General features: G+C 47.3%; 8 protein-coding genes across 11 annotated transcripts; 1 reads left to right on the top strand and 7 right to left on the bottom strand.

Annotated features, from left to right (window-relative positions):
• Positions 1–29: 29 nt before the first annotated feature.
• On the bottom strand, positions 30–416 carry LOC122320109. The gene has a single exon (XM_043208227.1). The coding sequence runs from the start codon at positions 414–416 to the stop codon at positions 123–125; it is 294 nt and encodes a 97-aa protein (XP_043064162.1). The 3' UTR covers positions 30–122.
• A 56-nt stretch (positions 417–472) lies between these two features.
• Positions 473–1,233, bottom strand: LOC108093970 (guanine nucleotide-binding protein subunit gamma-1). Its single transcript, XM_017194376.1, has one exon. The coding sequence runs from the start codon at positions 1,037–1,039 to the stop codon at positions 839–841; it is 201 nt and encodes a 66-aa protein (XP_017049865.1). The 5' UTR covers positions 1,040–1,233; the 3' UTR covers positions 473–838.
• Positions 1,234–1,520: 287 nt separating this feature from the next.
• LOC108093650 (kinesin-like protein KIF12) lies at positions 1,521–8,296 on the bottom strand. Of its 4 annotated transcripts, XM_017193808.1 has the most exons (8): positions 7,824–8,296; positions 4,722–4,896; positions 4,441–4,668; positions 4,242–4,382; positions 3,760–3,901; positions 2,696–3,536; positions 1,604–1,921; positions 1,521–1,548 (listed from the first exon to the last, which is right to left on the bottom strand). In XM_017193808.1, the coding sequence occupies exons 1-8, from the start codon at positions 8,132–8,134 to the stop codon at positions 1,536–1,538; spliced, it is 2,169 nt and encodes a 722-aa protein (XP_017049297.1). In that variant the 5' UTR covers positions 8,135–8,296; the 3' UTR covers positions 1,521–1,535. The 4 variants fall into 4 exon arrangements, with proteins under 4 accessions (XP_017049297.1, XP_017049301.1, XP_017049300.1 ...); XM_017193811.1 differs by lacking the exon at positions 1,521–1,548 and having other exon boundaries at positions 1,742–1,865; XM_017193810.1 differs by lacking the exons at positions 1,521–1,548; positions 1,604–1,921 and adding an exon at positions 2,472–2,572.
• An 829-nt stretch (positions 8,297–9,125) lies between these two features.
• On the bottom strand, positions 9,126–17,503 carry LOC108093863. The gene is given in 5 exon segments (XM_017194203.2): positions 9,126–10,795; positions 10,797–13,938; positions 13,995–16,299; positions 16,388–16,455; positions 16,796–17,503. Coding segments are annotated over 3 exon segments (6,498 nt in total). The 5' UTR covers positions 16,282–16,299; positions 16,388–16,455; positions 16,796–17,503; the 3' UTR covers positions 9,126–9,726.
• A 213-nt stretch (positions 17,504–17,716) lies between these two features.
• LOC108093865 (60S ribosomal protein L18a) lies at positions 17,717–18,856 on the top strand. The gene is made up of 2 exons (XM_017194205.1): positions 17,717–17,847; positions 18,275–18,856. Exons 1-2 carry the CDS (start codon positions 17,830–17,832, stop codon positions 18,788–18,790), a joined length of 534 nt encoding a protein of 177 aa, XP_017049694.1. The 5' UTR covers positions 17,717–17,829; the 3' UTR covers positions 18,791–18,856.
• Positions 18,853–20,019, bottom strand: LOC108093864 (peptidyl-prolyl cis-trans isomerase E). The gene is made up of 4 exons (XM_017194204.2): positions 19,747–20,019; positions 19,304–19,687; positions 19,076–19,248; positions 18,853–19,016 (listed from the first exon to the last, which is right to left on the bottom strand). The coding sequence occupies exons 1-4, from the start codon at positions 19,945–19,947 to the stop codon at positions 18,872–18,874; spliced, it is 903 nt and encodes a 300-aa protein (XP_017049693.1). The 5' UTR covers positions 19,948–20,019; the 3' UTR covers positions 18,853–18,871.
• Positions 20,020–20,292: 273 nt separating this feature from the next.
• On the bottom strand, positions 20,293–20,978 carry LOC108093731 (serine palmitoyltransferase small subunit B). The gene is made up of 2 exons (XM_017193986.2): positions 20,735–20,978; positions 20,293–20,518 (listed from the first exon to the last, which is right to left on the bottom strand). Exons 1-2 carry the CDS (start codon positions 20,865–20,867, stop codon positions 20,337–20,339), a joined length of 315 nt encoding a protein of 104 aa, XP_017049475.1. The 5' UTR covers positions 20,868–20,978; the 3' UTR covers positions 20,293–20,336.
• A 128-nt stretch (positions 20,979–21,106) lies between these two features.
• Positions 21,107–25,963, bottom strand: LOC108093729 (coiled-coil and C2 domain-containing protein 2A). Its single transcript, XM_017193983.2, has 7 exons — positions 24,387–25,963; positions 23,390–24,335; positions 22,859–23,142; positions 22,085–22,807; positions 21,787–22,025; positions 21,602–21,725; positions 21,107–21,385 (listed from the first exon to the last, which is right to left on the bottom strand). The coding sequence occupies exons 1-7, from the start codon at positions 25,887–25,889 to the stop codon at positions 21,194–21,196; spliced, it is 4,011 nt and encodes a 1,336-aa protein (XP_017049472.1). The 5' UTR covers positions 25,890–25,963; the 3' UTR covers positions 21,107–21,193.
• Between the last annotated feature and the right edge of the window lie 11 nt (positions 25,964–25,974).

The raw sequence follows: 25,974 nt of genomic DNA, 5'->3' as shown, positions 1-25,974 counted from the left end.
ATAAACAGCTGTACTGCGTTGTAGGAGTGTTGCAAACTGTTCTTGGAAATTTCAAGCGAAAGCGGGTTAATACGTTAAAAAACGTTGATGGACTTTCAAAAATGTATGTGTTCAAACAGAAACTATCTTCTTGCCCCCGCAACTAGAACCGTAGGGCGTTTTCGAGTCCCAACTCTGGCGCGATTTATTTTGGCAATTTCAATAAAAACAGACTTCTGGGCCGGCGACATTTCTCTCCACTTTCTGCCCGCTATTTTGGCCACGGCAACCGGGTTCAATTGGTGGATTCCACGCTTCTTAAGATTTCTCCGGAATTGATGAAGAAAAACAAAGTAGGGATTTACAGCGAGGGACTTGTTTTCTCGCATCGCCCATCCAAAAGTGAAACAGCTTACCCGAAAGTTTGCAGACGACATTTGATCTACTCTGAAATTTTGAATGTAATACCTAAACTAAATCGAAAACAATATTATTCACATGAAAATCTTTGGCTACATGGCTTTATTTCAGGATTATTTCATTAGAAAACATTTACTATGAGAAGGTGTTTGCTAAGTTCTCCAATAAAGAGCTACAGGATTAGCAAAATACACGATATTTATACACACATATGCAGGCGTTTAAGTTCAAGACGGTTCCCTTTTTTTGTTTACACATTCATAAATTCTCGAATCGCCCGATTCTATTGTATATACTCAGTTTATAGACGTAATTGAGGTCAGCACACTTACAACGAACAGCAAATAGGTTACATGACATGCACGGTAGAGATATCTGCCGTAATTGAGTATAAGTTATAGGATAATACTGTTAGGAACGAGTCCGTTTTTTTCCGGACCTACAGAATGCTGCAGGAGTTCTTTTCACGGAACGGATTAACCTTCTGGGTGAATCCGTTGAGCAGGCAGTCCTCCTCCTCGTGATCCAGCATGTACTTCATCATCAGGGAGCATGCCTCTGAGACGGGCATCCGCTCCATCTCCACCTCCCGGCGCAGCTGCAGGTTGATGGAGCGCTGCTGTTGCAGACTCGCAGCCATTATGTCCAGGACGGCTGTCTCCGCGAGACCTATGGTGGAAGCTATGCTAATACTGCTGCCGGATACCGGATACAATATCCTTGATTTGATTTTTCTTCGGTGTTCTGTCTTTTAGTCTTTTTATTTAAGAAATAAGCTGTTCACCTTTAGCAGTAATTTTTGGTGGGGTATGATGAAAAATCAATATTTGGTACAGTGTGACCGCTTTGATTTTCCAGCCGTTTTCAAAAGCTTTAAAACTTTGAGGATGTGGGGAGTTCAAACGCTATACGGATCATAAAAGCTCGGTTTATTACTAGAATAAAATATTTTTTAATAAGGTTTCGTTATATAAAATTAACCAAAAAATTCCCAATAAAAATTTTACATTGTGCGTTTTTAAACAATACAAATTGAATTTGTATTATATTTTTGTCTTTTTGACATCTTTTACTTTATTTATTGCAAAAATATAATAATTTACTGAGCTTAGAACTAGTTTTTTTTTTTAATTTGATTATGTAAGCATGCTGAAAATAAAAGAGTTAAGAGCAGCGTATAATTGTCAATACTTTTGGAACTTACTCAGGCATAAAACCGGTTGACTGCTTTGCCTTTTCTGAATTAATGCTCAACTCCTTTGCCAAATCGGAATCCGGTTTCCGGAATGCGTTGGCCATAATCAAAATATTTTTAGCAATGCGATGCTGATCGATTCGTTTTTGAGCCGTATCCGTCCTTCTATCAGCGTTTTCCGATATTCGCTGCTCAATGGGCAAATCCGATCCTGGTGGAGATTGAAGAGGCTCGGGATTGGTCCATATCTCAGTGCCAGGAGTTTCCATTCCTGAGGTTGGAGATATTGCCGGACGTGCCGGTATTAAAGGTGAACGGACACAGACTCTGAAATACAGTTATAGTATTAAATTAAACAAAATAGCTTCGGGGAGCCAAAGTTTAGATACATACATATGTACCCTTGCAGTCATCAATTCTGTCGAACCAAAATTTACAAGGCTACAAACAACATCGAAGCTATGACTTTACATCATAAAAATGTGATAAAAATCGATCTAAAAATCGAATCCAAAGTAATAATGCAGTTCCTTAAAGGACTAAGTCACAATATCAATCAAAATCGGACATCATTAGGAAAAGTTATAGACTTTCAAGTGCTGGTGATGCTAATCAAGAATATAAATACTTTTTGGGGTCCTTTATGTGTCCTGATGTGTCCTTTACTGCGTTGGAAACTTATTACTTAAATTCTAATACCTTTGCAGAGGTATACAAATTTTCAAATCAATTTCTCCAAAAATTTTTATAAATTTTTCTAGAAGCCCTTTTCCAATTCATAGGAACAAAAACAAACTTTTATTACAAATTCTTATAAGACTAGTCACACTCAAGGCTTGTTTTTAAAAAACATTTCCAAATACATATTCCACAATAATATGTAAAAAGTAAAAAACGACTGATATATTATTGGTTTACTCCTTTTTCATCTGGGCTTCCTTGCTTGGCTCATTGTCCTCGTCCCCTTTCGTTTTCGACCTAGAACGAGTCAGAAATGGGAGAGAACAATGAGCCAGGCCTGAAGGAAAAACTAACACCCATCCGGAAAATGTGTTATAAAGCCCAAGGCAAGGTTTACTACTACTGCTTACTACTACTTACTTGTTAACATCCTCCAGTTTTTTGAGTAGGCGCTCATTCTCGCGGCAGACAATCTCCTGATCCCTCAGGATGGTCTCCCGCACGGTGAACAAGTGATTGTTCTCTTGACGCAGGGACTCGTTCTCCACCATGTAGAGTTTCACAAGCTCGGCCAGTTCGGAGCCATCCAGCTCTGGTAGTCGCTGCAGATCCACTTTGGGCACCGGCACTCCTCCACCGCTGCTCACGCGATCCAGTTGAAGCTCGAGGAGGTTTTCGGCAGCCCCTCCGTTCGGTGCCGTTTGATGGTGAAGATTCAGAGCCGCCTTAAGGTGGTCGTTCTCCATCTGGAGCGCATGGATATCCCTCTTCAGACTAAGGATCAGTGCCTCCCTGGGATCCATTTTGATCACTGGCTTGGTGCGTATCCTCTTTGCCCGCGAGGCATAACGCAGGGTATTCAGCGTTTCAGCATGATTGTAGTGAGCTGGAGACACGCAGGCGATCATCAAGGTAACGCCGTTCCCCGCCAGGCTGTCCGCTAAAAGCTTGGTCAGCTGGCTGTCTCGGTATGGAATGTGTCCAGTTCTCTTCTTGGAATCGCTCAGTGAGGAGATACAATAACCCAGTACCATGAGACTCTTGTTGATGTTGTTCGCCTCCTCCAGGGTTTTTCCCTCGCTCATGGTCTTCTTGGTCAGCTCACTGCCAGCCAGGTCCACGAAGTTGATCTTTCCGTGTTTGGAAAGGAACACCCCACCATCCGTCTGCTGATCGGACAGGATGTGGACCGTCAGGATTGTGTGGGACCTCGAGGAGTGATCGTTCATGGCATGAGAGCCAACGGCTCGATTTCTCATACCTAAAAAGGAAGGCAACATCCACAAAGTTAGTAAATTTCCTCATTTTTTCAACTCCACGTCACTTGGCGCAGACGTGTCAAAATTTGCCCTGAAGACGGTTGCCGAGGAGCAACCGAAATATATTGGTTTTTAAAAAAAAATAAATTGTGTTTTTTGATGTCCCCCAGACCTTGAGCCGGCAAAACACCAAGTACTCATTTTGTAATGTGTGAAATCCTCTACCTTCTTCCAGAACAGCCAGCAGGTCATCCAATTCCTCGCAGTCCACCGTAAAAAGGTTCTCCACAAAGAAGCCACCCGATTTCTTGGACCATCGCACTGCCAGCGGTTTCCGCGCACTTCCAGGATTGAGCAAATCGATTACCTAGCGAAAGATAAAAAATTAAATTCAATTTGCGAATCGAATAAGGAAATGGCAGGTGGGCTAAGAAAACAAATCATTGAAAATTCCACGCAAAATGCAGAAAACATTTTACGCATTGTGACAACCCAAGAAAGGTGGGTGGACTTTCTGTCCATTTCGTTTTCGGTAGGTGAAGCGTGCTGACATCCATTAAATAGAGGTCAATGCAATACATACTCGCGGCTGAAGCAATCAGTATTATGGCAAAGCAATTTGAATTTAAATTGAATGTACTGAGGTCAAGCCATTGACATTAAAGTCGTTGAAGTAAATGGAAAGTTCTGCGTTGGGCTTTGCTTACCCGCTCATTGTAGATTTCCATGAAGGAGGCTTTCAGCACGTAGTTGACGTCCTTGCGATTCTTAATCAATTGGAAGAGATACAAAAACGAGCGGAAGATGAGGCCATGTCGCGGGTCCTTAGGGTTCGGTTTTCCAACGAACTGAAAAAGCCATGGCTTTAAAACCGTTCTCTTAAATATTGTTTGTTTTCCTACTAACCAAATCCGGGGGTCCGGTGAGCGTGTGCGTTTTGCCGGATCCCGTTTGTCCGTAGCAAAACGCGGTGCAACTGAATCCTTCAATGCCCATTTCGATGATGCGTTTGATGCCCGAGTAGTCAAGGATGTCCTCCTGCGTGGCTCCTGGCTCGAATACCACGTTGTAGGTAAACACGCGAACGCTGTCACGATTATGGGACCTCTTCTGACCCACATCATTGCCCTCCAGCTGGAGCGGATTTGTTTTAGCATAAAAATAGGATAATGGAGGACCATACTTACTATAACCTGTCCGTTTCCGGGAAACTGAAGCGTGGATCCATGACGATCCCGTTTCTCTTTTTCATTTAACGGACGCACTCGAACCACCACATTGATATTATCCTCGGGCGTAGAGCACTCCTCGCTGCCCGTTGATTTGGACGCCACGATTTCCAGGGTGTCAGCACTACCAATTCTTCATGGATAAAAGATTAAGTAAAATAAAAACACACTTTCAACTTTTAGCTTAGAACCCAAATGACGCTCACAATTCCTAGAATCGCAATTAATCAATCAAAGTGAAGTAAAGCGACCACTGTTTTATGAACTAGGATTGTTGTGGCCTCTGCGAATTTCCGTGATTTTAGTGGATTTGCCTTGAACTTGATGGAGTTCTGACGTTGGGCGGCCTATAAATAGCCAAGGTTAAGGGTGGATGGCATGGCTCATTGCTCATGGGGCTTATATCGAATCATTCGACCACGTTTTTCACACTAATTCATTATTAGTTTACTTGAGGGGGGTCAGAGGTTACATTTCAATTGGATTAACAAATTCGTTTCAAAGAAATACCGTTCTAGCGCATTATGGAAATGTGTAAATACATAGCAGTTAATTATTGATTAAGATTTTCCATAGTTTTTGTTTTGATCGTACGCCATACCAGCAATTATTCCTCTAATTTTATGGTATCCCACACAAACCGAACAAAGTTCCCAATACAAACAGTTTATTGAACCGCAAATAGGCCGGGCAACGCGGCGTATGTGCAATGTGCCATCCTGGCGTGATTGTGTGTGGCCCATAGCTGACATTTAACATTTTCACGTAAATGACTTGTTAAACATTTATGCCCTAATGGCCATACTTCACTCTACCTTTATTAATCAGACATGAGTAGGGCCGGCTGTGTGCTCTTGGTAAATATTTCAGAGGGCGCCAATAGAAGAAAATTAACACGAAACCTCAGGTGCGGCAACTTAAGAAGCCAACGCTGAGGAAAGTTCAATCAACTTTTAGTCTACCCCATTCATTTTTAATATTTAATCGGCCAATAAAATCCCTGTGACGTGCTAGCTAAAAGCGAAAGTTTTGATTCGTTTCAAAATAATCCTCCAATACTGTTATAGGTTGAACCAAAGACTATAGAATATAGATATTCTATAGTCTTTGGTTGAACATAATAATCAAAACGATGAGATCTAGATATTTACAATTTGTTATACTTTTTAAGTGGGGTCTGCTCTAAAATGCAATTGGTAAATGAAAGCCTACTTGTAAATATGTATTGTTGATATTTGCTCGGAGCTAATATCAATAATTACCCAGGCCTGATTTAAAAGCAACGAGAAACCTCAGGCTAAGCCCAAAGAGAAGTCACAATGTGGGTTTTTCTGGCCATTTGTTTGCCATTCAAATAAAGAGTGTGGCGAGTGAGAACTCTCACTTTTATTTCCCAACCATGGAATCCGAGGCAACCGAAGTCGTCCGCGGGATACATTTATTAGCCATGCAAAGTTTAGGCAACGAAATGCAAGGCTTGATTATCTGCGGGGGCGTAATTATGACCTAACCCGTGCATGCCAGAAAATCTATATGGATATAAACATTATAGTATATGAGGATTTTTAACTGCAAAACCTAGAGCTACGCACGCGAAGTCACTTTTTGAGTGTTGACCTGAAAACGGATTGGACACTGCCGGGTATTGAGCTAATATATAAAAGTTTTTGACTATATCAAATGGATATATATTATCCCACTTCCAATTCAAAGTGTGTCGTCAATCATATAGCTATCATCGCGTTAATTAATCAAAAGGCTAAAACACATGCGTGCTCCAAAATAATTATAACGCCCATAATGCGGTTAGCCTGGTGGGATTAATCACGTCGTATCTATAAAATAAACTCGGTTTCTGTATATCCAGACAATTCAATAAATTACCAAGTGACATAGGTGTCAATTGTGGCCTTGTTCATTAGCCTGAGTATCTTTTAGAGAACATTAGCCTGAATAATGGCACTTGACGAACAATTAAATTACACGTTAAAAGGCAGCTAATGGGTGAACTCCGCTTTGGTTTGAAACTTGAACATCCTTTATAATTACCATCAAGAGTGGGAAATACAAAAAAGTCAAAATAAGTCAAAGAAAGTTAGTGGAACTTCAAAAAGACTTTCTTCTTACTAAGCTACTTTTCTTCCCTAAATTATTAATGATCCCTTCCAAATGGAGGCAAACCACAAACTGGCACTTAACCCACTTGCCAGCGAGCTAAGGAGCCAGGGTCCTTAACCTTAACTCCGTTGTGTCTGCCACACCTGAACCCACATAGAATATAAAAACTAACATACAAATGTCACTTTCGCTCTCTACTCCGGTCATACACAGACAGACTTCAATATGCTTTAATTGCAAAATCGATTTGTGTCGGACTCGTTCGGAACTCAACCCTCAGATCTGTCGTTGCTTTCCTCCATTTCCGAGCTAGAAACTGCTTAAATGGAGGCCGGTCAGTCCACCTCACAGTTCGTCCGTTTGTCTGTCCGCTTGATGGCCTGTCCGTCCGTCAGTCGTCGTGTCTGCCTCCTGGCTTATTGTGCGTGGTCATTATGGTTTGGCTTGTGGCGTTGCTTCCTTACCTTCGCCCATAGGGTTTATAATGGATCGCCTATTAGGGGTGGGCAGCTCCTGGCCTGTCGTGTTATCATTAGCCTCTCCCCTCATCTTTTCCCTTCCCGCCCTGCCACACGTTCTGATGCAAATTAATACATTTTCCCCCTATAGGCACTTTCAATAAATAATGGCCTATATTACGACTTTGCCAAGGTTTTTGAAAGAACGCATTTTTAATATTCCTGTAGCTATTAAAATTCCAAAAATAAAGGTACAGTGGAGACTGACTAACTTATTAAGCCGAACCAAAGCTTTACTTAGCCTGTACCTTACATTCAAATTTCTTTATCTTTCAAAGTGAGGCAGAATAAGATAGAACAATCGATCTAAGTTTGGATTCAAAGACTTCTAGTGCGTGAGGCTACTGTTAGTAGTTCGGCAGACTTCACAACTTATCGCCCATTGATTACGGTGGGAAGCATCGCAATCCATTCCCGCACTTACTCATTCTCGCGTGAACGCAGGAAGTACGGCGTATTCCGGGAGCTACCTCCTCCCCCGCCGCTGCTCCCGGTTCCCTTCTGCGGACTCAGGCGCCGCATGCCGTTGGTCAGACTGCGGGATCGCGGCACACTGCTGCTGCTCCCGGAGCTCTGCCGCTGATTCTGGCCGGTGGAGGTGGAAGAGGGCGCCTTCCGACCGCGCGAACCGGCCACAGGCGCCCGACCCCGGCGGCTTCCCGACGTGCCGGCGCTATCCGCACTGCTGCCGCCACTACTGTTTAGATGCGGAACACTCGAGGCCCGGCGCACCATGGTCACCTATGTGGATGCCACCAGCTAGGCGGCGGCGGGATAAGGGGGTGTTTCTGTTTGCTCAGCACTGGGATGTCCCGTGGACATGGCAATACGGACACGCAGGTCAGCCGATAATCAAAAGTCCGCTTCGTTCTCCGGCTGTCCGCGTTTCCGGTTAACCGCTCGCCGCGAAAACTCAACACGAACTAACTGGCCAAGTTCACCAGAGCAGCCTTTTTTATTCGAGCCATCAGATTTATGGTAATTTCAGTGCACGCACACCACTGGACAACCACCCGCCCGACCGAGCAGTCGTCCGCCCGTCCAGTCGGGGGTAACACCCTCGGCACCACCTGTAATTGAACTCTGATGTGGTTGTTGCTTCCACTCGCCGAGGGAACTCGCTACTGCGACTCCTTTCCATAATAGCAATTAAATCAACGTGCTGTTTGGTAAACAAACCGAGACTCCCTCATAAATCCGCGTGGGTGAGTGGACGGGGGGTGACCCCACCGCTGACCCTGGCGCCTTTCGTGCCCATTCATCGTGCGCAACTACAACAACATTGTCCGGCAGTCGTGGCTTATTTGCATTTACTTTGGCATAATCAGAGCCGGGAGCAAGGAATTCTTTTCTAGGATATTAAACCCGCAACGCAGTCGGTTGGTTAAACAACAACTATTTGGGGATTGTAATAGGAATTCCCAGAACTCACAAATCTTACGGAAGAGTTATGGGTACCATAAAAACTCCTAAGATTAATATTGAACAATAAATTGCACGCGTTGTTAGAAAAGAAAATTACAAAAAAAAAAATATAGTAACATATATAGTAAAAATTTACATTATATTACCTGCACACGTAAACCCTCTATCCACTTTTTCCTTTCCTTCTCTCAATGCAACCAATTATATATCCTAATGCCCCATTGATTACCATATAAATTGATGAACCAATATTAGTCCCGTCGACGATTGGCCAAACAAATTAGGACAATTAGTTTTGATATTTTTGTTGTATACGTCTCACAATGTTGCAAGTTTATTTCTCCCATAATCCATTGCATTCCGTTTTGCAGCTGGCTTTCGATTTGTTTGTGTTCTAATCATAGTCATTATAAGTATATGTGTAGACTTAGTTATGTACTATACTTGGGGACTGCTATTTATAAATGTAAACCCTATAGTCTAAGTGTTAATGGGATCTCTTGAGTAATCTAGCTATTTTACAAAGTGCATACGAAATATGCAGCCATCGATATTTACATACAATTTAAGTGAATATAGAAATATATATAATTTGATAAGCTAGTTGCAGATATTTAAATTAGCATTAGCTTAGCTTAGGCTCTCCTCGGAGAGCTTTTTTGAGCCTGGGGTTTCATTCTGCCCTCGATCTTTAAAAATACGTTACTTTATTACTCTAGGTATCTTTTTTTTTTTTAGTAGTTTGGATAAGATATAGATATCTTCTTCTCGGCCGATCGTCGAGAGAAAGCGACTACATATTTTTATCATTAATAAGCGTAATCCATTCTGTAGTGGGGTTTGTAGTTATAGTTGATTTCTTGTGGTAGGAGGAACCAATAATGCAGATAATCCGCGTCCGTTTATTGGGCACTGGCGCCCTGATAGATACCCTCCGAGTACTTCGGCCTGCACTCGGCGCAGAACCACTTGCCCTGCGGCGCCACCATGATGCCCACGCACTCAAAGTGGAACCACTCGATAAGGCAGTTGTCCCCGTCACAAGCGATCATTTCGGACACCTCGTCGTACGGACAGCGACAGTAGCAGTACACGGACTCTCCCTCGCGAGCAAGACGCGCTCCCGCAGGCGGTCGTATGGGGTACCGGATGTTGTTGGCCTTGAAGTACTGCAGAGTGGCGAAGCCGGGATTGGGCAGCAAAGCAGGCGGTATGGGTTGGTTGAAAGCCGTGGCCGCCGGCGGCGGCGGTGGAGGTGGCTGCACTGGCAAGACCGCCGGCAGAGGAGTGCTCAGAACTGGGGGTGCCGCTGGTTGCGGGGTCGCCACCAAACTTGTCACATTAATCTCTGCATCTTCGTCGTCCGAGCTGCTGTCACTGCTGTCTGTCGGCGGAGCCGTGCTGGGCAGCAGGCTGGGCCGAATCTTGAGGGTCGGAATGGGTGGCAAGTGATCCTCTCGATCCGGCTTGTGGCGCTTGGCGGAACGCGATCCTCCTGCGCTGAGCAGCGATCGTTGCTTACTTCTCTTCCGCGACGATCCGGCCGATGAAATTCCTCCATTGCTGTGCGAGTGATGGTGGTGGCTGTTGTTATTTCTATTCCGCTGTTTGGGCGGTGTTGGCAGATCCTCCTTGGCCCAGGTCAACTGTGGCGGCGGCTGGGGTTTAATCAGCTGCATTCCCACCTGAAGCGGTGGCGCCAGGACGGCGCTCATGTTCTCATCGTCGCTCGTATACCCGTAGAACTTATTCGGTCTTCGCTGGCGTTTCGAACGCTTCAGTTGGCCGTCGGCATCGGAGCAACTACTTCCCTCACTCATTCTGGTCATCGAAGACTGCAGGTGACGATGGGTTAGTGGAGTGACAGAAAAAAGAGACGATTCTGGGTGAGCCTGAATGGGAGTGGGTGGCTCTAAAGGCGCCACCATTCCAGGCATTGCTGATATTTCGGGCACCATTCCGTCCATGGGCAGGGGGAGTACTAGCTACCGGAGGCAGCTTTCCGGACTTACAAGTAGACTTTCGTTCCCGCTTCTTCTTCTTGTTTCTTACCCTTTCCCGCTTCTCCGCAAAAGCGGACGCCTCCTCGGGAAGTGAGGGAGTCGAGGGTCGACTGTTCTCCACAATATCGTAGTTGTTGCTCGGTCGCAAAGGAGCATGCTCTGCCATGAGAGCCTCGCGCTTCTGGGCCAGCAGCTCGTTGGCCAGTTTCTGGGGATGCGAGTCGTAGAACTCCTCATCAGTCTCCGAGAAAGCAGTATCGAAATCAGACTCATTGTACATGGGCGAAGGCGGAGCAGCAGGAATGTTGTTCTCATTGGGGGCAGAGACATTAACATCCTCATCCTGTTCCTGCTCATTTTGGGGTACTTTTTTGAGGGACTCTGAGCTCTTCTTCATCCTCACAGATTTCTTGCGCGACCGCTTTTGAGGCGATCCTCGAGCATTGGAGCTATCCGAGTCGTCGGAATCATCGCTGGAACTACTGCTGTTGCTAGAACTACAGCTGCAGTTCGAACCGCAGGAGCAACTCGACGAATCCGAGTCTGAGGAGCTGGAGCTACTGGAGCTATCGCTGTCACTGGAGACATTCTGCCCAGGCGCTTTAGTGGAGGCATTGGTAGCAGGCTTTTGTTTAACGGGCGAAGGGGGAGGAGTGCGGTGCAGCTTGCAGTAATCGTGATCAGACCAAGCCACATGGAGCTTGGCAGGTGGCTGATTTACCACCACTGACTCCCCATCCTCCTCCTTAACGGCTTGATCTTCCGGATTGTGTGGCTGGTTTTGTAGGAGGTTTTTCCAAATCGACACATCCACTTGCTCTTCCTCCTTCTTGGGCTCCGAGTCTTGATCGGCTTTCTCTATCTCTTTATCTTCATTGGAGGCATCAGAAGGTTCTTCTTTCTGCTTCAGTTTGGGCTTGCCATCCGCTTCGTCGGCATCGCTTTCCGAGGATGGGGACAGCATTACCTTGGGCATTCCCAAATCGTCTACAGAAGATCGCATTGGCAGTACTGCCTGCTCCTGGTGGCTACTTCTCGGCGCATCGGAATCACTGTCATCACTGCTGTCCGACTCCGACAGATTGGGGGCTATGAGGTTGAGGTCCTCAAGGGATTCCTTGTTGCGCTTAGACTTTTTGCGCCGCTTGCGACTCTCAGATTTACTCGCTGTCGGTTCTTTTGCCGCCTCCTTGTCGACTGACTCCTCTTTCTTGGTGGAATCCTTACTGGGTTCTGCTTTAGGCGAAAGATTCTTCTCGTTAATATTTCCGTCCACCGTTTCGTCGCCCTCCTTCGCTTCCTGCTTGACCTCATCCAGCTTTTCGGTCACTTTCTCGTCATTCGTCGGCACTTCGGAAGATGGTGGGGGCAGTTCTTTCGCCACATGACTATTGGCGTGCTTAAGCAGCAGCTTGCGCGACACAAATTTTTCTTCACAGCCAACCTCTGTGCACGCATAACGGAAATCCCCTGTGTGCATCCTTTGGTGCACCTCCAAATAGATGGCCTTGCTGAAGATGAAGCCGCACTGCTCGCATGGAAACTGCGCGGGCGGCACACAAAAGTGGTAGACATGACGCCAGCGCTTCTGGAGACATTGCTTGCAGCTTGCGCTCTCCGTTCCGTGCTTCCAAAACAGATGCTTTGAGATGTCCTGCTTGTTTCTGTAGGCAATACCACAGCGATAGCACAAATGCAGCAACTTGTGCTTCCACACGTGCGCCGAGAGCTTCGCTTGGCTTTGGCAATCCTCCAGGCAGATGTCGCAGGCCTGGTGCTGTTTCCTCAAATGCACCATTAGCCTAAAGGCCGAGGGCAAGGGAGCCATCTCGCACAGGCAGCACCGGAATTGGAGGTCATAGATGCTCCCGGCCACTTCGCCTGGGCAAATGTGACACAGAATCTCGCTGTAGCTGTAGAAATTCGTCTGGCACATGACACACATTATGTTCGACTTGATGTGCATCCTCCTGTTGTGGGTGTACAGCTCCTTATGCGTGGAGGTTACATAGCGGCAGGTGAAGCACTCGTAGATTCGCTCGTTGAATGGCTCCACATACTTCCCATTTTCCAGACTGCAACAACTGGCCGAGTTCATATACTCGTTTTCTAGGTGCGGAAGGAAGCTCTTTAGCCTTGCCACGATCGTCTCCGCATGTAGCTCCTCCGCCGTAATGCTATCCACCGTAGCTGTGAACCTGTGCTGGCTGATTATGTGGAGCACTAACTGCTTTCCGTTCACCGCGATTCTTCGTGCGTGATTGCAATACAGGCAGGTGGAGTACACTGATTTTAAACACAAACGAACGAAATCCACCATCGAAAATCGATCCAGGGGACGATCTAATTGCAGATCCACTGTGTGCGTGTCCTCCCCAGCCACCATAATTCCGTCGGCGGGTAGAAGCGGTTGTACGGGTATCGGTTCAACATCATGATCATTTTCCTGTACAGGCTGTGCCACCTCCTGTGATTCGTCCTGCTCCTCGGGTTGTTCCCTACTATCCTCCATCTCCGGAGCATTCAAGCTGTCATCTATGTCCATGCAATCACTGCCTAGGCTGTTGCGACGCACTGCATCGGGCCGATCTTGGAATTCAGTGATCACCGCTGGCTGAGGTTCGGGAAGATTGACATGATTATTGTGTGGCGATGCTGGCGGCGTAAGGGACCAACGACGCTGCTCCTCTTGCTGCGGCTGTAACTGCTGCGGAGGATCCATCACTTGCGGCACATTCTCCACCTCTGCATGTGCCATGATAACTTTGGCCTGCTTTTTGGTAATTATATCCGCCTTGGTTCGTTCAATGTCCAGCTTGGTGCGCTCCAATTCTGCCAAAACTCGATTTAACTTGGCCGATGTTGAGTCATCAAAACATAGCACTGGATTTGGAGGAGGTAGTGCCTCAACGGATAAGTCCTCGGTTGGTGCTGGCGGAGCTTCTTCCAATGGCTGCGTCGTGTCTATTTCTTCGTCCTCCGTATCCGTACTGCTTAGAGCAGCGTCCACCGACTTCTGAAATTCTTTTGGCACCCGCAGCATAATCTTCGGCACCACCAATTTGGGTATGGGAGGCGCTGGAGGATCGTCGACGGGCTCGGGTGCTGGAACTGTAAAGTATGTATTTAGAAATTTGAATAAAAAACTCCAAATTATTGCAACTTACTGTTTTCTGCTGGGAAAATGTTTTGGACATCCGGTTGCAGATGCAACTGCGGTGGTTCCGGTTCCTGTATTAACTCAATTGGCGCGGGTTGTTCAACTGCCTCATGCGACGGCGCCAGAGGTGGTTCCGGCGGCTTCCGCGCCTTTCTCCGTCTTCTCAACGGTTTTCGTTTGTTATTCTTACAGCCCAAGGCATGGCAGCCCTTTTGGCCGCACAAAGTACAGGGTTGCATTAGCTGGGAGCAATCGTGACCCTCAAAGTCGGAGCCTTGCACAAAGGTGGCCTGACATGTGCAACAGATGAGATGCCTCGCCCTGTCCTCCGACCTTTGTTGCTCTGCCCACGCATCCTTGGCGAAGTGGCTCTGGTCGATATCGTGCTTGTTCTCCAGATGCAGCGACAGCTTCTCCACACTTGGATAGACGTGGTTACAGTACAAGCAGATGTAGCGCTGATGAACTTCCCTTATGTGCAGGAAGAAGTGCCAGCACTGGTGCACGCTGCTACACTGGGCGCAGCGAAAGAAGCGTTCTTTCTTTACTGTCGGCTGAGAGCTGGTATTTTCTTCGCCCCTGATCCCGCTGCACTGAGCCTGATGCTCATTTAGCTGTTGAAAACTTTCGAACTCGAACTGCAGGCTGCACTTTGGACAACTTAGGACTTGGCTCTCCGCAGGGGCAACCGGTGGACCCACATTGGGATTCCCCTGAAGGCGTTGTAGCAACAGTGAGGAGACGGATCCGCCTTTATCGACCTTTGGCTGTTTGTCGGGTTGACTGACGGAGGAACTTTTGCTGCGCCTGCGCTTCAGGGAAAGCTTCAGCGTCTGCACCCTGGAATTGTGCTCGCTCTCCGGATGATCGATAACCAGCTGGGGCTGGGAGGCGGAACTTACGGTGCTGCACCTACTACTTGTGCTCCTACTGCGGCTCGTACGAACGGGAAGGATAAAAGAGAGCGGCGGCTCCTGGGAAACAGGTGTGTCCTCCACCTTACTGTTGTTGCCAGAGTGGTTTGTTATCACAGACAGTTGCTTGGGTTCTTCTGGCTCTTGGCCGGGGGACTCCACATGCTCCTGCTCATTTTCTTCCAACTTCTCCTCTTTTAAAGCTTGATGCGCCCCATTAAGTTTGATTAGAGGAACGACCTCTACAGGGTGTTTCTTTGAATTAATGTTACCCTTGAGAGCTTCGTCTTCCGAATCCGACTCAATTTTAATAGGTCCAGAGGGCGCATGATCGTCTTCGCTGCTTGGAAGATCCACATCCATGGTCAACGAAGGAGAGTCCGCTGTATCGGATCCCCCTAATAGAGATTCGCCGGTAGGTTGCGATTGCGCTTCATCTACTTCTGGCTCTGCAGGGGACAGATCCTCACCAACTGCGTCTTCATATAGATCTTTTGAGCACTGTGACTGTGTCTTCTCTTCCTCACTCTCTAAAACGGGACTTTTGGGATCTTTAATGGATAAGAACTCCCTTTCCTCACATTCAGAGTCGGTTTCAAGATCTATAACTGCCGGGGTGTACGCCTTTCTCTCATCATCGCTTTCAAAATCGTTATTTGCAGACGGAGAGTATTTTGCTTCCACGTCATCGTGCTCTGGTTGCCCCGTAAGGAAATTGTCTTCCGTCTTGATGACTGCTGCTTCTTGTTTTGCCTCAGGAGACTTTATCGGCTGGTCTTCGGCATCTGATAAGAACTCCATTTGGTTATCACTAACGGAATCGACTTTATCATCCATTTCGGTCTTTAATTTAACGTCATTTAAAAACTCATCTTGCAGTGAGATTTTAGCGGATTCTTGAAGTTCTTCTGGGAAACCGTCCACCCGCTCCTGCTTTATAAGATCTGTGGATGGAGAGAAAACTGTCGAATCCAAGGGAGATGTGTCCTTCTCGGGCATTTCTCTGTCTTCTATCACATGCACGGAAGATTTCTTTGCAGATTCGTGTACCATATCTGCCTTCTCTGTTTCGGATGCCCCTTTCTCTGGCGTATCTTTACAATCCTGGCCATTTGCCAGGGTTAAGTCTATCACGTCACCAGCACTCTTTTTCCGCTTTTCCCCGAAATTTTCCTGTGCGTTGTTGTTCTCTCCCTGCTGCAAATGGGCCTCGCTTTCCTCTTTCGCCATGCCCAGCGCATCATGAGGGTCCTCGAAATCGTCTTCCTCGCCGGCAGCTCCTGTACCCGATCCTGATCCCGTTCCCGCTCCTGTTCCTGCTTCTCCATCATCTCTTTTAGACGTTAGCTTGGCTTGTTGCTGATCCAATGCTTCCATCATATTTTCTGCATTCACACGCTATCAGCCAAAATAAAGGGAAACAAACAAACAATCAGAGCGATGATCGATTAAACGCACTTTGGGCAGAAATGATTAGTTTTATTACCTTTGCATGCCGTTGGCGTTGGATCCGTTCCGGTTCTCGCTCTCTATTTTTCGTTGTTCTCTACGCAGCTGAAAGCGAAATGAAAAAAAAATATTATTACCTGAGATATGAGGGTTTGGCATTTCGTCAAGAAAGTGACAATATTTTCAATAGTTTATGTGGGAGAAATACGCGATTTTGTATACGAATATTGGTTCTCTATCAATATTTATTGCACAAACATTAAAAATTACCGGTCATCGGGTGTTTGCAGCCCTGGCACAAAAAGTAAAGCCAAAAATTGAAAATAAATGGTAGCAAAAAGCCGCCGAGAGCGCAACTTTCTGCTAAAAATAAACGAATTTACTTGAAATATTCTTGGAATGGACACTACAATCACATATACAGCAATTATGCACGTTTATTTACCTGCTCTTCTCCTGTGTGTTGTTGTTGTTGCTGTTTTTGCTCAACGTATTATTGTTGTTGTTGCTGTACCCCTGCTTAGGTAGAATTTTCCCACAAATTGTGGGCGGCAGAGAGAGGGACAAGAGAGAGAACGACGAATTTACGCGCGCAAACCGCAAAGAGAGGACGTAGACAAAACAAGAACCGATTTCACGGAAGTTCGCTGCTCAACTGAACCAAAAGAGACCGACACCGAGAGATTTGCCCAGCGGATTGGTCGAGACGAGACAGAACGAGAATAGGGCGCCCCCACCTCTTGGCGTACTTATACAATTTACGCCTGGTATTAGATTCAATTGTTTATAAACGCAAAGGACTCCTTTGCTAGTTATGCAAGCGGATTTCACAATTGCACGCAATTCCTTTTTAGATTAATCCCAATGAAGTCGCCTGCTTGCCTTTTTGCGCGTCTCTGTGCGGGGTAAAAAATTTTCTTCTTTTTGCACGTCGCCGTCCACGCTTTGCATTTTATCTTCTGCTCACTTTGGTTGCGCACTTTACCACTCTGTTGCAATTGCAGCACATTAAGTAGCGATGGTGGCCTGTATATTTCACATGTATACTGCGGAAAGCGCTCGAATTATGCATGAAAAACAAGATTTTTAGCAATATTTTTCGCCTTTTTTACATCGAAACACGCGCAGAAGCTAGAGATGGAATATTTTTCGATTGTTTGCGCAGCGTGTTGGTGTGACTGCCAAAAACGCAACCCTGTGGCAAGCATCACTGCGTGGCTCATTTACTGTTCAGTGGTAGCCTACCGATAGCTGGCTAGTGCCAATCATAAAAACAATAAACTGAAATCCAAAAAAAAAAACTTTCTGATATTTAATATAAAAAGCTCAAATTACCTATTTTAGATTATAATAAATACATTTCATTGGTCTCTATTCAGCGATTTTCTATCGATAGTTTTTTACCAGCCCTGAATCCAAATTCAGTGTCATCCCTATCTGACAAGCTCTTTCCGTTTCCTTTTCGCGTGAACGTCCAACATGAGAGCCAAGGGATTGGTTAGTATTTAATAAAAAAAATGGTTTAAAAGATCGTTATTTGAGTCAAAAGTGTGTGCTACAGCTAGGCAAATCCTTACAGCATGCAATGGGATCGTTGAAAGGAATAAAAATGCACAGCTTTTGTGTGAAACACCTACTTATAAAAACAAATTGTTAGAAGTGGTTTGGCAAGGCAAATCGTTTAAACAAATACACTTAAGTGCTTACCGAATGTAATTTAAAGATATTTGTAGTATCTTTGAATGTTTTAAAGTTTTTTAAAACATTTTTAAAGCCTTATAAAAATTAATTTATAACTACGCTGCGCCGCCGACAACATAACCTAAAAAACCAACAGCCATGCGTGTGTTTGTTTGCCTGATATTGGACACATTTGTTTACAAAGTTTATAAACCTTCTTTCTAAACCAAACTCCTTTTTGCAGTTGAAGGAGTATGAGGTCGTGGGCCGCAAGCTGCCCAGCGAGAAGGAGCCCCAGACGCCGCTCTACAAGATGCGCATCTTTGCTCCTGACAACATCGTTGCCAAATCCCGCTTCTGGTACTTCTTGCGCCAGTTGAAAAAGTTCAAGAAGACCACCGGCGAGATCGTGTCTATCAAGCAGGTGTACGAGACGTCGCCCGTGAAGATCAAGAACTTCGGCATCTGGCTGCGATACGATTCCCGTTCGGGCACCCACAACATGTACCGCGAGTACCGTGACCTGACCGTTGGCGGTGCCGTCACTCAGTGCTACCGCGACATGGGCGCCCGCCACCGTGCTCGTGCCCACTCCATCCAGATCATTAAGGTGGAGTCGATCCCCGCTGCCAAGACCCGCCGAGTGCATGTCAAGCAGTTCCACGACTCCAAGATCAAGTTCCCGCTGGTCCAACGTGTCCACCACAAGGGCAACAGGAAGCTGTTCTCGTTCAGGAAGCCCAGGACCTACTTCCAGTAGGATTTGCCTGCCGCCTTTACTATGACTTAGTGGATTTTTCAATAAATGAGACCGTTGAAGAGTAAACTAGCTCGAGCATCTTTATTTCAGTTCTCCACAGGCATATATGACTATCTTCTGATTGGGAGTGCCCGTCTTGGAGCCGCAACGCTCCATCTTGCGCACCACCTCGGCACCACTGATAACATGACCAAATACCACATGTTTGTTGTCCAGCCAATCGGTTCTGTTGGATAGAATAAGGTATTCATAAGAAATTGCTAGAGCACAGATTGTAAGACTTACTTTGTGGTGCATATAAAGAACTGTGAGCCATTTGTGTTGGCGCCTGAGTTCGCCATGGACAGAGTGCCAAAACTATTGTGTTTCAAGTTGAAATTCTCGTCGTTGAACTTCTTGCCATAGATGGACTTGCCGCCAGTGCCATTGTTATTTGTAAAGTCGCCTCCTTGACACATCTGTTGGATAAACGGTCTATAGGAAAGAAGGCAGGATGTTTACTTTGCAACTTACAAACTCTGGAATCACCCGGTGAAATGAGCAGCCCTTGTAGCCGTAGCCCTGCTCATGGGTGCACAACTGTCGAAAGTTTTCCGCCGTTTTGGGCACAACATCCGCCCGGAGGAGCATAACAATCCGACCGGCATCGTTTCCGCCGATTCGTATGTCAAAGAACACTTGAGGGTTACGTTTTTCTGATTTTTCGATGACTGCCGGCCCCGTGGAGGGAGTTTCCACCTTTTCCGCTTCTGAGTCACCTTCAGGCTGCAATGTGGCACCCGCGTGCTTCTGTAACCAATCGTCATCTGCCCAAACGGGCTTGAAACTGTCCTCTTTTACGCGCACCGGCTTGGCCAAGTTCACGCGAATTGTGCGTCCACAAAGCTCAGAGTCGTTCTGGAAATAGTAGGATAGGTTGTATTATCTTTTTATATTTTTCCTGGATTCCTGCTCACCATATTATCTATTGCAGAAGCGGCATCCTCGCCCTGTTCGTATTCTATAAACGCGAATCCCCGGTGACGTTGCGATTCGTAGTCCGCAGGCATTTGGATATCAGCAATGTCGCCAAACGGTATAAAGGCATTGTTAAGCAACCTCTCTGTAACTTCGTCGGCCAGTCCGCCCACATAAACGGTGCGTTTATCGTTGGACATTGTAAAATTAATTCATTAAATTAAAAAACCACGAAAACCAAAACCCAAACAAACAATCAGTGTGACTGTTGACTCCGATTATGAAAATACCAACGTATTATTGCCACCCCTTTCAAATAATAAGCAAAATGTTGGTTTTTTTAATCTGATGTATTTTTTGCACCTGGCAGTGCCGTAAACATTCAAAAATGTAAAAGCAGTTATATTTAAAACATTTATAAATATTAAAACCTGGAATTCTCCCTTAAAAGCCAGTTGGGTTGAAATAAAGACTTTTCAGACCTGTTATTTGGCCTCGATGTCTCCAGATAACGTGCTGTTTGCGCGGATTAAAGGTCATGATCGTTATGTTTAAAATTATTTATTGATTATGATAAGCTAAACTAAGATTATGTTATTACTGATCCACTTTCGTTGCCACAAAACCCCTCGATATTCGCATTGCAGGTGCTGGTGAGATTTGGCATGTTTGTTTGGGGCCACAAGAGGTGAAAAACCGTCACACAATATCCTGGTACAAAGGCAAATGAAGCGTAGAGGATCAAGGAGACAAAGCTGCCCAGAAGGACATCTGAAAGAGAGACCGGAGACACACATTACTCGATGAGACATGGCCATCCATTAGCACGTCGGGTGTTCGCCGCTCCATGACTAAGACCGACTGACCGGCACAGATAAGATATCGATGAGCAAAGACAATAATACCGCGCCAAAGTTGTTACTTTGTAGATACGTATAGTGGCGCGACCTAATCTTGGCGAGGACACGGGCCCTGCTGAACACTTACTGAGGAACACCTTTTCCCAGGGCTCACAGATGGCGATCTGTGTGTTGAGCTCGTAGAGCAGGTAGAGCCATTTCACGTTGCGCTTCAATTTCGCATAATCCTCGGCCAGCTTTTGGTACATTCTTTTCGACATGGGCTTGTGAAATCGATGTCAGGCGATGCGGTGTCGACGGTCTGAGAGTGCGCGGCGAACTAACCCCGACCAGGTGCGCCACCTGGTACCTGTGCCCCCGTCACCGCCTTATCACTCCGAACTACTACACACTTTTTCTATAAATACATATATATACGTTTTTCAGGCTGTAAACCGAATTAAATGGATTTCTTTCCCTCGACAGTTTGGTGTTGCGATAAAAATCAGTCCATTCGGCTACGCTTGCACTTGTAAACAGAACTGATAGCGAGTCTCGCGTGGCTGGGGACGGCCTCTGGCATTTCGACTGCCTTCTGGGATGTGAATCACACCACCAGCGGCACCATGGAGAGCAGGAACAGCCAGACGGACAGCACGTCATTGGCGTGGGCGTGCAGGTGCACCGCCACGCAGAACTCCACCGAGGCGTCGTGGTTGTAGTGGATGCAGGTGGTCCGGATGCGCTCCGATATCGCCGCCAGATTCGTGTACGCAAAGTTGAGGGTGAAGCCGTAGAGCTGGAAACCAAAAGGGTTAGTGATCGATCGAGATAGTGATTGATGAGTGGGGCGGGGTAGGACAGGGGTCGGCTTGTGACGAGCAACTGATAAGTCAATGGGCGAATCGCACTCAATAAAAACCTCTACGCAATGGTTCCCCAAAGTTTGGCCTTTCATTTTTCCACATAAAAGGAAGGTTTTTCGCTTGCAAAAAGGGTGAGTATGTGAGCTTACCCTGTAGTTGGGATATTCCTGTTCCAGTTGCTCGCTGAAAACAGGCTCATCATATCGGCCCCTTGAAAAAGTGGATAAGTTTTCCATGTCGCTGAGAATCCTCTGGAGTCGCGGTTGGAAGGCTCTGTCAATAACATCATTCTCTATGGTTAAGTTCAGGTGTTAAAAGTAAAAGTAACACAAACCGATTCCAGATGGTTTTCCTAGTGGTTCGCCAGGCACTGATCTTCTTCATGATTTTGCGCTCAATGTGCTTCTGCAACTGACTCAGTTCGTGGCTCCTCTTGTACATGTAGTCCAATTTCTGTACGCCACCTTGGGGGGCAGGAACGCGACGGTTGAAGAGTGGAAACCAGCAGGCGCCATCCTGAAGGTTTAAGTTCGTCATGCTGACGCGCGTTTCCGTTTGAATGTTGAAATAAATCTAACAAAATTATGAGAATTGATAAGGGAATGAGGAAGGTTGCATGTTGACTGACTTACATTCGTCTTTCCCACCACACAAAATATCCTTCTCAAAGGACAATGGACATCCTGCAATTGGTATCTTTTGCCAGTGGCGGGGGCCACCAGAAAAAGTTCAGCGGTCTCTGGATGGCGAAAAAGCACGAAGGAGCACTCGCCGTGAGGGCAGGCGACTCCCAGAATCAGCCAGCACTCCAGCCCTAAGGAAAGCAAGTAGTTGCACAGAAGGACACCCAAATCCTTGACCGAGCACCAGGTGCTGTCCAGCAGAGACTGGTTGTCCAGCCACACCCCCCGGAAACCCTGACAAGGATCGTAGCTGCGGAACTGGCTGAGCAGCGAAACAAAGCGACAGGCGCTCTCCAAAGGACTCTCTCCAGTGGCCGCCGCTGGTGGAAGGGGAATCGCATCCAAGAGTCTGGTGATGCACACCCTCTTTCCTTGCGCCGTGCACACCAGGGGTTCCACAAACCGCTGCGGTTGGGGAAGAAGTTGCATCAGTTCCAACCGCCTTTCGCTGAGATGTTGCTGCGTCTCCGGCATTTCGGCACAGGCCAAGGCACTCGAGTGCAGGGCCAACAGTTCTCCGCCACCGGGCTCGATGCTCAGGTAGAACCACAGGTGCACTGCCTCCTTGAACTCGGGGTACTGATCCGCGGACATGTTAGTCACTGAGTCGATCAAAGGCCGCTTGTAGCCCACCAACACTTTGGGCATGGCCAACTCTATGCAGCCCTCAAACTGAGGATATTGAATAGTAAATAAAAGTTAATGATGGAAGAAAGAACCGACCTTCCGATGGGCCAGAAGACTGTTGATGGGCACCCGGAACTCCCCCAGCCAGTTGCACTGGACCCTCTGATACAAATCCGAGGCCTCTTCGCTGTACTGCTGCTCTATTAGTTCATCGAACAGACTGATCTTGAGATCCTCGCGGAGATCACCGAACTGGCTGCTGATCTGCAGCTGCAGTTGCTCATTCCAGGTGGGATTACTGCCCTCGGCAGTGCGACTCCGGCACAGTCGTTGTCCATAGCTCAGGGTCACGAAGGGTCGCACATTCGAGTACATGAGAGCTGTGAGAAAAAGTCGGAAAAATATATTGTCTCCTCTATAAAAATCGATCTTAAAGTTCAGATGATGTAATATGGGTTTAGTAAAAGGAGGCAGTCCAAAAACTCATTTCTTTAGCACCTAATCTTCACATCTGTTTAGATTGCAGCTTAGCAATTAAGAATAAGTGGCATTCTTGATCAGCAAGATTCCACTTCACTGATAAGGATTGCCGTTTATGACTCATTTCTATCATTGAAGATTACTCACTCTGTGTGACGAACAAACTGGTGCCCATATCGCCTCCGGCGCTGGTGCGTCGCTCGTTGAGGTTCAGGATGTGGCGACTCCTCACTGGCACCCCAGTGGCCCTCACCACATGGAGGGAAACGCTGAAGTGCTTGAAGAGATCGAGGCCCGACTGCTGGCCAGACCAAACTGAAGGTTCCCGGGGCAGGGAAATCGGTTGTCTCTGGAAAACGGAGCAGATGGCTCGCCAAAGGGCTGTCCAACCGGTGGCCGACGAGTGATCCGAGTGATCGGCCAGCAGGAGCAGCGGCAAAGGCGTTTCCAAGGCCTTGGCCCTCCTGGCACTCTGACTGGTGATCACCTCGTAGAGCAACTGGAGGAACTTCCGCCCGCGATGCTTGTGCAGATCGATGGGATTCCAATAGGTTCCCGGTTCCAAGAGCTGAACGGTGCCCCTACCATCCGGTATCGGCTCATCCTCAGTGATTTCCTGCTCCAGGGCGGGCACAAACCGGAGCTGTTTGGTGTGGAGATTCTTTTGCTGATGACGGGAGTGGAGCAACTGGAACCGTCTGTTCTCCAGCAGCACCTCAATGGCACAGAATTGTAGCCGATGCTCAGCCAAGATCAGCGGCGGCAGGATGCTCCTCTTAGTCCTGCCACTTGGCGGTCTGGGAGTCACTAGTTCTTTGGAGGCTTCAGGGGAAGCGAGTAGTTTCGGTGGTATCAAAGTCTGTCTCAGAGAATCCGGAAGCCTCTGCACATCGTCCAGATTGTGGGCACCTCCCCAACCCTCCGTGGATCGGTATTCATAGTACAGATAAACGTCGCCTGCCAACTGAGTGGAGGATGAGGTCCTAAAGCTGATCTTCTCCTGCAGAGCATCATCCTTGGAACTCAACAAAAGAGGAGTGCTCATCTGCGCCAGGCGACGGCTCTTTGGGGTCAACGTGGACTTCTCATACAGCTAGAGGAAAATGGTTTAAATCCCTCCCTAATCCGAAAGGTAGGTACGTACCCAGATGTTAAGGTTCTCCGGCATCGACCTTTCTAACAGCACCCCAATGCACTCGTTGATGGATATTTGCAGATCCGGCTCCAGGCGATAGCTCCTGCTCTGACCCACAAACTGGCCGTCCAGAAAGATCTTCAGGAAGTAGTTCCGCGCCTTGGGCAGCTGCTCTCCACCGGGATTGGACAGCCTGGCAGTTGACTCGTCTGCGTGCAGGCGAATGACCTCCACAATCGGCTCTTCCGGATCCCTGAAGGCCTTGTCGTAATCCTTTCTCAGACTGGCCATCACCTTGTCGAACTGCGGTTTCCTTGGAGGCTTCGATTGGCCTGCCGACTTCCGGCCCTTGGACTTTCGCTCGCTCCACAGACGGAGGCGGGTGTAGAAGACCTCCAAGTGATCCCGATAAACCTCGGCTAAATCCTTCTCGAAGTTCTCCTTCCAGGCGGAATAGGAGGCCTCTAAATCGGGAGGGTGCACCACTCTCAAGCCCAATTGGAAACGAGTGCACTGGAAGCGCTGCTGACGACGCAGCTCCTTCAGCTTGGCCCACTCCCTCAGCAAGCGCTGCAGAAGATTGCGCTGTGCAGCCGACTCCGAGTAGTAGCGTTGCCTCAGCTGGCGGGTGAGTTTCAGCTGTCGCTTCACCTCCCCGGCTTGATCCTGGCCAGCCGAGGCGAGCAGCTTAACAGCCACCTGGCGAGCAATCTCCAGCTCCTCCCTCAGTTTTCTGCAGATCCTCTGCCTCTTCTGCTGAGTGTACACATCGAAGAGATCCTCCAGTTGCTGAGCAAGTCGGTGCTCCTCCAAGAGCTGGGGATGCGTGCTGAAGCGGAGCTGCTTTATGCTCAACTTCAGGCAACGTCTGCTGGGCAAGCCCTGCACTTCGTCCGGTAACATGGGATCGAAGAACACACTCTGGAACTTCTTGTGGCAAACACTGCGATACAGTTTGTCATCAAAGAGGAACTTGGGGTCGTTCTCCTGGCTGAGCTGGGCTATCAAATCTGCGCTCAGTTTGCTGGACTGGCTTTTGGCCTGCTCTTGGTAGCGATTCAACAGGCGGATTTGGGAGTCCTTTAGGTGGGCGTCACCCACTTGCAACTGGAAGTGCAGGGTGTTGTTCGGTCGGTACAGCAAACTCTCATCATAGTAGTGGCGTTGCTTGGAGAGCTGATTCCAGACCAGTGGTGGATCCTGTAGATCGATTTGGATGAATGTTTGAGAGGGTGAATCCGACGGCTCCACAGCCAACTCCCCGCCGGAATCTTCGTCGCTCTCCTTGTCAGCTCCTTCTTTCACTGGGGAGTCCTTCTCGCGAAGCACCTCATTATCGTTTCCATGGAAAAACTGCAGGCTAAGGGCCTCGAAGTCCAGTTCCTGACCATATATGCTGCTCTCGTTATCCTTTAGCAAGCCTTGCACCTCCCGCTCCCTCCTCCGATAGCCTCTCGAAGTGTGGGTCTTGCGTTTCTTCTTCAGATTCGTCTTGGGAGAAGTGGCGTCCATAATTGTATTTTTTAAATGAGAAAGACAAGCAAAAACAGAAAATGTTCCGCCTGCTTTGACTACCTTCCGTGTTGCCAATGGCAAC

The sequence above is a fragment of the Drosophila ficusphila genome, unplaced genomic scaffold, assembly GCF_018152265.1.
Source record: "Drosophila ficusphila isolate 14025-0441.05 unplaced genomic scaffold, ASM1815226v1 contig_414, whole genome shotgun sequence".
NCBI lineage: Eukaryota > Metazoa > Arthropoda > Insecta > Diptera > Drosophilidae > Drosophila > Drosophila ficusphila.
This window is presented reverse-complemented; position numbering and strand designations above follow the sequence as displayed.